General features: G+C 41.1%; 1 protein-coding gene across 1 annotated transcript in view; it reads left to right on the forward strand.

The window, feature by feature from the left end:
* AK9 (adenylate kinase 9) overlaps positions 1-11,204 on the forward strand; it is a 119,359-nt gene that overhangs the window by 104,974 nt on the left and 3,181 nt on the right. The window contains exons 32-38 of the mRNA XM_014531391.1: positions 1,474-1,675; positions 3,604-3,750; positions 3,859-4,079; positions 6,729-6,925; positions 7,940-8,109; positions 8,319-8,417; positions 10,407-10,509. Of these exons, the coding sequence (XP_014386877.1) occupies positions 1,474-1,675; positions 3,604-3,750; positions 3,859-4,079; positions 6,729-6,925; positions 7,940-8,109; positions 8,319-8,417; positions 10,407-10,509 (1,139 nt within the window). The remainder of the gene's footprint in view (positions 1-1,473; positions 1,676-3,603; positions 3,751-3,858; positions 4,080-6,728; positions 6,926-7,939; positions 8,110-8,318; positions 8,418-10,406; positions 10,510-11,204) is intronic.

Consider the following 11,204-nt stretch of genomic DNA (forward strand, 5'->3'; position numbering starts at 1 on the left):
AGAAAGAAAAATATCACATGATCTCACTCATTTGTGGAATATAATGAACAACATAAACTGATGAACAAAAATAGAACCAGAGACAGGGAAGCATCGTACAAACTATACAACCTATGAAGAAAGGTGGGGGGGGAGGCGGTTGAGGGGGTAAGAGATCAACCAAAGGATTTGTATGCAAAAAAAAAACTATTTGTAATACTTTAAACAATAAAATAAAACTTTAAAAAAAGAATAGAATGGAAAGGGCTGATACAGGGGATATTTAAAAGAAAAACAATGGACTTAATGACTCATAGACTAGAGAATGAAGGGAGGAGATGAGGGCAAAGATCAATTTGTCAACAGGAAAAATAAAGGGGAGTTCTGTGTCCCACCTCTACAGATGAAGTTTGTTTTGCTCATTTAAACTTTTTAATGTGACAAGAGCCTTTAATAGTCCTATTCTATATGTTTTACAAAGATAATGATATTTCCCAAAGTGAGCAGAACATGGGCATTCAAAATAAGATCCCACAACCACAGCAGAAAATGAAAATGGAGACAAGACCTTCTGATTTCTCATTTCTTTGTGGAAATAGAGGTTGATTCTTTAACAAAAATGTCAAATTGTAAAAGCTTAATTATTTTCAGAACTTTAAAAAAATAGGTTTGATTCTAGCATTTGTGGCAAAACTAAGACTAAGGGTTCTGCCGGCCTCTGTTTTGGGTGATCTTAACTGTAATCAACTAATCTGCATTCCTATGGGATGAGATGGGCCTCTACACACTGCTGTCTCTAGAGGAGGGCAAGGTATATGGACCCCAACAGAGCACTCCCACCTGTAGTACTAGTTCCTGGAAGCCAATGCTTGGTCTCATTCAGAAGAAGCATAGGCCAAGGTGAGTCTTCTTTCAACCAATGGCAACTTCTACATGACCTTGGACAAATCACTCCATTTAGTTGGGCTTCAGTTGTCTCATGTATAAAATTAGAATTTCAATATCCATGCTACCCATTAGGTGGAATAGTTGAAAATATCAGAGTTACAGAAGAAAAATGGCCTCATAATCTGTAAATTACTATTTAAATGTCTAGTATGCCATTACAATTTATGAAAATTATTTCCTAGAGGATTAACTGAGTTATTTTGGACATAATACCAAACATTAATAGTACGCATAAAATGTAAAGCTCTCAATAATTTTGCTACCTCATGCAAAAGAAGGCAAAGAAAACTTAAGTGTCGGTTGAGTTATGAGAAAAACCCACAGTTGGTTCATTACCCAGATTCATCAGCCACATGCCTGAAGTATTAATAATAATTGACCTTTGACAGTATTAATTCAGTAAAATGTAACAATTTTAATTTTCCAAATTTCTTTGAGGAATGTGAAGATTAGTTTGCTGTTAATATTAATTGCCCATAATCTGCCACTAAGGTTAACTGATGACTTTGTGAAATGGAGTAAGTTTAATGTTTTAATGTTTTCCAGTTGCCAAAAAAATTTCAAGTGAATATGGCATAAAGCGTTTGTCAGTAGGAGACGCTTTGCGTTCCGTGTTAAGCAACCAACCAGACACAGAGCTGGCACTTATGTTAAATTGGCATCTTCATAAAGGATTGACAGTACCTGATTCACTGGCTATTCAAGCCTTAGAAGTATCTATGATGCACAGTGCATGTAATACCGCAGGGTAAGCGGGGAACTGGAGGGGGTGGTGGACTCATTCAAAAAATTCCTCACTGGAATTCAAAACACTTGTCTTAAATAGGGTCTAAAGCTCTTATAAAAGGTGTGATCTGCTTGTCAAACTTTGGGTACCTATATGGTCACATATTTTAGTTTTCTATGGAGCTAAGACTTGGCTTGAACACTGACAGGCCAGCATAACAAGCTGGCCACTTGACTCTCTGCAGCAACCCTGAGTCATCCAAAAGTCTCTGGGCTTGGACTTTCCCGTTGACTGGTGACAACTGTCCTGATCTAGCTCTGGGGGAGAAGTGATATTACCACACTGTTTCATAGTGTGACCTCCACAACTCAACAGAGCTTCGTACTGCCTCCTGGAGTGATGGAGAAGTGGCCCTCCCCTGTCACGGGAGCAGTGCCCCTTCCCTGAATGCTACGTTTGGACAGGAGGGCTGTCTGTGCTTGAGTTATGCCTTCAGCTTAAACTCCTCTGCTCAACCATTGCTCCCTCGGTGCAGACACTGGTCACACCCAGTAGTAAATGACGGGGAAGCCCAAGGCCCTGCTCTTGAGCCCAGGTCACTGACCTAGATTCCCTCATTTACTCAAGGTTGTTTTATGTTAAGGAGTCTCTGCCCTTCCCTGCAGCTGCTGTGTAACCAAATCCTTGGAGAGTTCTCCTAACTTCAGTTATGAGGGAGCAGATTCTGGGATGTGGCTATCCTATAACTATGTATCGAAGGAGTCTTTTTCTCCTCAGAGAAGATCCTGGGGTTTATGCAAATTGAGTTACCCCTCCCTGGAGGTCAGCTTTGCACACAAGAAATCTCAGTAAGAGCAATCTTGTTTGAGTCGCAAAGGTTTTCTATTTCACCTTAATACCAGGAGAGTGACTACCTATTTTCCCTGAATTTCCCCAATCCTGAGGGCCCCTCAAGTAACCCTTCACAGGAGAGAGAAATTGAGCTACTCTCCATTAAAGACAATGACAAGGATACCCCCATACATTGTCTGTTAAGCTTGCGTGGCTAGGTTAATTTACACTCTGCTGGGCCAGGAAACATGGAACTATTTAGTGGCTTGAGAGTTGGCTGGGAGTATTGAAGGAAGGCCTCCTGTGACTTACTCCAAACTATCCCTTCCTGATGACCATCAGCCAGCATCTCCCTGATTTGGGGGACCACTCCTCCCAGAATTTATGAATAGCCTTTACTCCTCCTCCCAGTTTGATAGTAACACTCCCACTATTTCATACTGTTGGACTAACAAATTCTCCTTCATTTCTGCCCAGTGGCATGATGGGTCCTGATGGAATGACTCTCTCCCAGAAATATAGGGCTTCTCTCACCACCTCTTCATCTCCCCTTCCACACACCCTAGCCTCCTCAATTAAATAACACAGTTTTTACGATATTAATGTTATCTCTCGAATCCTGCCAAAACCTAGTTCTATGATGCTAAGTGTATGAGTTTAGAGCCGTGTGCCTGTGTATGCTGTCTTCCTCTGAGCCTTGAGCTGACTAAGATAAAAAAAATATAGAGAGAGCCCCATTGGGTGTGACTCAGCGGTTGAGCAGCGACCCAGAAACCAAGAGGTCACCAGTTCAATTCCTAGTCAGGGCACATGCTTGGGTTGTGGGCTCGATGCCCAGTTGGGGGCGTGCAGGAGGCAGCCAACCAATGATTCTCTCTCATCATTGACATTTCTATCTCTTTCTCCCTCTCCCTTCCTCTCTGAAATCAATAAAAATATATTTAAAATTTTTTAAAATAAAGAGAGATAAAAAGAGTGGAGTGCAAAGATGATAGATCAAGTTACTTAAGGAAGAGCATAGAGCTACTCATAAAGAGATAAACTGGTCTGGTAGAAAGAAAGGAAGGTCTGAGAGAAAAGAAATCTGAAATTTTTATTTTCATGTTTCTTCTTGTTAGTGTTATCATCGATGGATATCCGGTAACCAAGTATCAAGTGAGTCTTTTGGAGGCCGAGTCAATCATTCCCCTGATCATCTTTGAGTTGGATGTACCTTCCAAGGAGATTTTCAAAAGATTGCTCCTGGAAAAAAAAAAGGAACAAAGGTAATGGGATGGGATGAAAACAGCGATTAAGGAATGAACTTTAATCATCCAGGGGAAAAAAGTATGTTTTAAACAGCGTTTTTCATTCCTTCTCTATTTCTCCATTAGTTTGCCTTATCCATTACACAATAGCTCACAGATTATAGCTGTCAAGAAGTCCAAGTACCACAAAAATATTGTTGAGATTAGGCAATATTACCAAGAACAACATCAGAACTGGTATGTGATTGATGGTTTTCACAGCAAATGGTGGGTATGGAATGAAGTCATTACGAATGTTAAAATGGTGAATCGATACATGCAGACATACCTGGAAAGAATAAAAGAAGGTAAGAAAACAGTTAAATAACTGTTAAAATAAAATAAAATATGAATTTAAAGTCTACACAAACGGCTCATCTTACTATAATTCATTCAATTTGAACATTTGTTCCCACATTTTTAATCAGCATTTTATATATATAATAATTTCCAACTTTTGTGGGCATATATATTTGTTTTAATAAATTACTATCATCTTTGAGTGCCTGTGTGAACCTAGCACATAAAATTAATGCACGGTTTTCCGCTAGAAGAGTTCATGGTGTTTGGGATGCTATGTAAGAAGCTCTTTTCAAGATTGCCAGTTATTGAGGGCAGTAATCTGTGGAGTGACACTTGTCAAAATTTTGTTTAGGAATCAAGAATTAAAGTTATCCTTACTGTTTACATTCATTATGGTATTATATACATGTTGAGTCTATAAAAAATTAATTCAGCATAAAATGTCTTTTTATCTATATTTGGAATCTATGAAAGAAAATGGTTGATTATATATTCCTATATGTTTCTTGATTTTTCTCCAAAAAGACACAAAATAGAAGAAAAGTTATCTACACCTGATTATCTCTAAAAAACAGTGACTCCAAACAGTTCATCTGGAGGGGGTCTCAGAAACATCTGCTTAATGACTTTGTTTAACTTTAGAAACTGTAGAGAAGATATAAAAAGGTACGAGAGAGCAGCGTGGCCAAGAGAATCTTGTACAAGAAAAACTGCAGTGAGATGCTGATGATAATTGCATCACTGAATCTGACTTACTTCATTATTTGGGCATAACCAGTATCTCTGGTTCCTGTGGGTCTGCAGATTGGGAATTTGTTTTCACCTGAGTATTATAAGACATGAAGATAAGCCCTAGCTGTTTTGGCTCAGTGGATAGAGCATCAGCCTGTGGACTGAACAGTCCCGGGTTCGATTCCAGTCAAGGGCACATGCCTGGGTTGCGGGTTTGATCCCCAATAGGGGGCATGCAGAAGGCAGCCAATCAATGATTCTCTCTCATCATTGACATTTCTATCTCTCCCTTCCTCTCTAAAAGCAGTAAAAGTATATTTTTAAAAAGTATGTGAAATGAAGATAAAGAATGCAATCGAAGGAAGAATTGAGTTTTTATAAACCTACTAGAGGCCCAGTGCATGAAATTCATGCACTGGGGGTGTGGGGGATGTCCCTCAGCCCAGCATGCACCCTCTCCAATCTGGGACCCCTTGGGGGATGTCCGACTGCTGGTTTAGGCTCGATCCCACTAAACCAGCAGTCAGACATCCCTCTCACAATCCGGGACTGCTGGCTCCCAACCACTTGTCTGCCTGCCTGCCTGATTGCCCCTAACCACTCCCCTGCGAGCCCAATCGCCCCAAACTGCCCTCCTCTGCCGGCCCGGTCGCCCCCAACAGCCCTCCCCTGCTGGGCAGGTCACCCCTAAATGCTCTCCCCTGCCAGCCTGGTCCCCCCAACTGCCCTCCCTCCCTTGCAGGCCTGGTCCCCCCCAACCGCCCTCCCCAACGGCCTGGGTACTTCTAACTGCCCTCCCCTTCCAGCCTGGTCACCCCTAACTGCCCTTCCCTGCCAGCCTGGTTGCCCCCAACTGCCCTCCCCTTCACCCCCCCAACTGCCCTCCCCTGCTGGCCTGGTTGCCTCCAGCTGCCCTCCCCTGCCAACCATCTTGTGGTAGCCATCTTGTGCCCACATGGGGGAGGCCATCTTGTGTGAGGGCATGATGGTCAATTTGCATATTACCTCTTTATTATATAGGATTACCAATAACTTTTAGATAACATCACACTTGTAATACATTCCACAACAGACTTTGAAAGCAAAAATCATGCCTCATTTATTTTTCTGTTACCTTATTTTACCCTCCCTGCCTTAGATTAGGTCCTCATTCCAGTGAAGTATTGGGAAGAAAACTCTCAAACTTGTCCATTTAAGGAACTTGGGCTTTTAAAAATAGACTCCTTAGGATAAACCTAGTCACTTTTGGATAAATGTTTCTTCACTTCTTTTGGGTGGCATCTGGGTATAGGGGGAAGTTTGTGTTAGTAACATCATGTCAACAAACTATTTGCACTTCCTAAAATCTGTCCATAGAAAAATAAAAAATATGAAGCAAATGTATATGTGTGAGTGGGTGTATGTACATATGCATACATGTACATATGTGTGTATATATTTTAATAATATATATAATTTATAATAGCTAAGAATTGAAAACAAACAAAATATTCATTAACAGATAAATGGTTAAGTAAACTATATATATATTTATACAATGGGGAATACTATGCATCAATTTTAAAAATTAGGTAAATCATATAACTGATATGGAAAGATGTCAAAGACCACAACTAACTGATAATAAGTTTTACAGTATAGTGGCATAAGCATACTGTATGCAAAAACAATACACTTGTGTACATGCAGCTATGCAGAGAAGGTCTGAAAAGGATGCAAACAACAGTGATTACCTCTCTTAGATGGAACTGTGAGGACAGAGGTGTGAAGAGAAACTTTTACTTTTTACTCTATTGTTCGGAAATATAGAATGTGTGTGCATTTGTATGATGCTGTGTAATTGAAGTTATTTTAATTTTAAAAATCATTGTGTTTTCTATGAAAAGATGTATGTATGCTAATAGTTAATCTCTTGATAATAGGGAAAGCTGCCTGCATTGACAAGTTATGCATCACACCTCAGGAACTGATTTCTCGCCTGGGCGAGTTTGGACAGTTCTGCCCGGTCAGCCTGGCAGAATCATATGAGCTAGTTGATTGCTCAGAAATGGAGTCCTTGGAATTTGCCGCAGAATTCAGAGGGCATTATTATAAAATGGGTTCTCAGGAAAAACTGAATGTAAGTTTATTCCTAACTCCCAATATTTCCTAGGGAAAGAAAATTCCTGTCTCAGAACTCATCAGCTAGGAAGGGGTGGGCACAGTTGTGAACACCAGGAGCTGGGCACCAGGAGCCTCATTGAACCTGTGGCTTTGGAACCAATGAGGCAACTCAAAAGGCAGTCCTGAGACTGCATCCCAAACATATTGTAGCGCAAAGTAGATGTTCAGGGTCAGTGATGGGCCCTCAGCCTGGGCCAACTTAACAGGTAGGGAGACCCAACAGTGAATGTCACCAAAGGAGGGGACGCTTGCTGAGCCACAGGAGAGCACCCAGGGGATGGGATTCAGCTCCAAGAGTGCAGAAGGGAAGTCAAAGTTAGTAGAAATGAGCAATGTTTCCTGTTTTACACTTTTTTCTGTCACTAGAATTCTCTGTATACCTTGTTTTCCTGTTTAATGGAACAGAATGCAGATTTATTCTAGTATTATGACTGGTAGTTGAAAACTAACCAGATGCCTCTGAACATTTTCTTTGCCTCTGAAGAATTAGAGTTTTTTGATCACTTAATTAAGGAGGCATTCTTTCTGCTTATTTAAATGGTAATCACAGAATTTAAAAACCAGAAGAAGGTGCATCTGCTCCGCCCCTCCATTTTATAGCGTGGTAACTAAAGCAAAGGGCATGCACGTAGGTCATTATACTGCAGGACAGGGAGACAAGTGGGCAGGGACAGTGTGCTCTCCAGTGCCTGGTACATAGTAAGAACTCAGCAAATATTTTTGTATGAATGGAAGAGCAAGCGAGTAGATTAGGAGAGACCTTACATGTGATCACTTGGGAGTATTACTGTAAGGAATTTCCAGCCAAGGAAGGAGTTACGGTAGTGCTTGAGAGCAACTCTCAGATGGTTTGAGGGACCAAACGTTGCTTCTGAAAATGGAGGGAGTACCAGGAGAGCCTCAGTGGGTTTTTGGTTGGCATGGTATTCCTGGTTCAAATGGTCTTATTGCTGTAATCCTGTCTTTATAGAAATTTTTGGAGAACCCAACATTATATGTGCCTCCATTAGCACCTCATCCACTCCCGTCTGCCGACATGATCCCCAAGAGGCTGACCCTGTCAGAGCTGAAGAAGCGGTTCCCTAAGTGTGCTGAGCTCCACGGCTACTGTCCTGTGACCTATCAGGATGGAAACCAAAGGCAAGTCCTCGTGGAAGCACGGGATGAGATCTCTACTCGGAATGAGTGGTTCATTTAACAGTCTTAACTTTGTGATCAAAAGGTCACTACTGTTTAACTGGAAAATATTCTTTCTTTCTTGAGTTGCATAGCTAGAAAAATAAAACATTTGACATTTTATTGACACAGTCCTGCATATTAATTATACTATGAATTTTTTTGTCTTTCAGATATGAAGCCCTAGTACCTGGGAACATTAAGTATGCCATAGAATATCGTGATCGTATATACATTTGTGAGAATAGTGAAAAACTTGAGAAATTTTTGAGGTGAGACCATTCACTAAGTCACATATTTCTTGAATATCTTCTTATGTTCAGTGTACCATGGTGGGATAGATACGTGTGCACACACATACATACACATATACATGCATATGCACACACATATACGTACATATGTGATGGTGAACAAGGTCTGGTCCCTGCTGTTCCAAAGCCTGAGGCTCAGAGGTAAAAGAGACGCTAAGTACCTGATAAGAAAACAGGTTATGATGGGGTTTAGGGTGGGGAAATACCAGGAGTTGTGGGAAAGCGTAGCCTGAAAGTCTGACTAGATTGTCTCTTTGTGAATGAGGAGTGGGACTTGACTAGGAAAAGAAAAAAGGACCGGCTTTAACCAGAGGGACCTACAAACCTGGCCCAGGCGATCACAGAGCTGCAAGAAATTCAGCATGGCGAGATGTGATGTGGAGAGGGAAAGGAGCAGGAGGGGAGGCTGGAGATAGTGAGCCGGGCCCAAGTGTGAAAGGTCACGTAAAATCACCATCAATCACTTAGACTTGATTCCATGGGCAGTTGAATACACTGACTGGTTTTGAGTGTTATAATCAAATTGGCTTTGGAAAGAGATCATCATTGGAACATTGATGATGGATTGGAGGCAGGAATACCAGCTATGAGGCTGTTGGAGAAACCCTGTCCAAAATACTATAGCATGTTTGAGGTCACCCGTGAAGGGTAATGTGGGAAAATCAGCAGGCTTAGGTCAAGCCCAGAGAAACACCGACAAACGAATGTCAGCAGAGCCTACCAGGGAGAATGAGAAGGAAGAACCCACAGAGAGGTGAAAGGAGAGCCAGCAGGGGAGGCTCAGAGGTGAAGGCGAGAGAGTCTCTGGGAGGGTGTGGCCAACAGGTGTAAATGCTGCTTGGAGGTGAAGCAAGACAGCATTTGAAAGTGTGTCAGATTTAGGTTATAACGGGTCACCAGTGACCTTGGCACGAATGGCTTCAGTCGAATAAGGTGAGTAGTAGCCAATTACAAAGTGTCAAGGAGTGGGTGCGAGGTGATGAAATGAAGGCCTTGGCTGTAGCCCAGAGTTTACAAGCACAGACGTCTACAGTGCCAGGAAGGTGATGTAAGTGAGGCAAGCAGGTTGGAGGTGAAGCAACAGGAAGTAGTGGGGTCTGCTGCCCACTCAATTGCAGGCGCCCCACTTAAAAGGGCAGCAGCTAGTCATCTACTGACAGCCATTTCTGTTTTTCACAAGAAGTTGGAAACCACATTTCTATTAATTTTTTTCCTGATTTTTAAATGTTTGTGACTGATTCAACATTTTAAAAAAATAATATGTGGATCAAATCACATCTGCAGATGAAAACTGTGCAATAGTCTGTGATCTCTAGTGAAGTACACTGTTTGAAGAAATTTAACTGTAAAAAGAAAAGACATTAGTTGCTGGAAGAAATTTGAGATTGAAGGACTGAGGTGGTTTTTCTTTTTTATTTCTTTTTTTTTTCCCCCTACTGTGGGAGGTTTGAGCATGTTTAAAGGCAGATGCATGGGAAGATCCAATGCATGGGAAAGAAATGCCAAAGGTGAGAGGGAGAGAGGAATGCTATAGTGAGATACCTAGGTAGAGGGGAGAGTGGGGATCCAAAGTGTGGGTGGAGAATGATGGTAGATGAGAAGGAAGCTTCACCATGCAAAGAGGAGCCTGTGTGGGGCTTTGCTGGTGATCAACAGTTAAGATATCTTCTCTTCATATAGCATGGCATCTGTGTAGGGGATTATTTGGGAGAGTTAGAAGTTTGAAGAGAATAAAGAAAATTGTATATAATTGCTGTGAAAAATGAGAAAACTGAGAATAGGTGAGCTAGGGTCTGAGGCAAACGTGATGGTCATGAATTTCTAAAAGCTCCAGTGGAGAAAATGGGTAGTGAACATATCTTTTCATTGTCTCTCCTGTATCTACATGCCTGTATACACACAGTGAGTCTATCTGTGACCATCATCTAATGAACCTTGTGTTTTTAGAACGCCACTGAAATACTGGAATCAGAAGCTTCCATACAAACTTCCTCCATTAAAGGAACCAATACATCTCACTAGTCTTCCTTTGCCTGGATATCTGGAACAGGTTCAGTTACACTATTTTCTTTCTCTCTATATATACATTGGAAGAGTAAAATTTTTTAAAATATATTTTTATTGATTTCAGAGAGAGGAAGGGAGAGAGATAGAGGGACAGAAACATCAATGATGAAAAAAAATCATTGATAGGTCGCCTCCTGCACACCCCCCACTGGGATCAAGCCTACAGCCTAGGCATATGCCCTGACCAGGAATTGAACAGTGACCTCCAGGTGCATAGGTTGACGCTCAACTACTGAGCAATGCCGGCTGGACACAATGACCTCGTCTTTAACATTAATTTTTATTTTGGTAGATGAAATTCAAGGCAGAGTTTTCTGATTTTAAGCTGCAAATCCACTTTAACCATTTTGTTTATGGGTGCTTATGAAAAGATGTATGCAATATCTACTTTTCAAATACCTGCACTAAAGTGGAGAGTAGATTGTCATAAAATTATTTACATTTGACATGTGGTTTGGTTTGTATTTTGAATTTCAGTATCTGTAAAACATTTTCTTATTTTGAAATGTACAGATCCAGTGTCTGAGAGGTTTATTTCCAGCTTCAGAGTTATAGTGTCTTTGAAGCTATCTACTGAAGTCACACTTTATTTATCTAATCTAAGAAAAGAGAAACATGCAAATTGACCATATCTCCACTACACCCACAAGCCACACCCACAAGCCAATCAGAAGCAAA

This window comes from Myotis brandtii, unplaced genomic scaffold (genome assembly GCF_000412655.1).
Source record: "Myotis brandtii unplaced genomic scaffold, ASM41265v1 scaffold8, whole genome shotgun sequence".
Taxonomy (NCBI): Eukaryota; Metazoa; Chordata; class Mammalia; order Chiroptera; family Vespertilionidae; genus Myotis; species Myotis brandtii.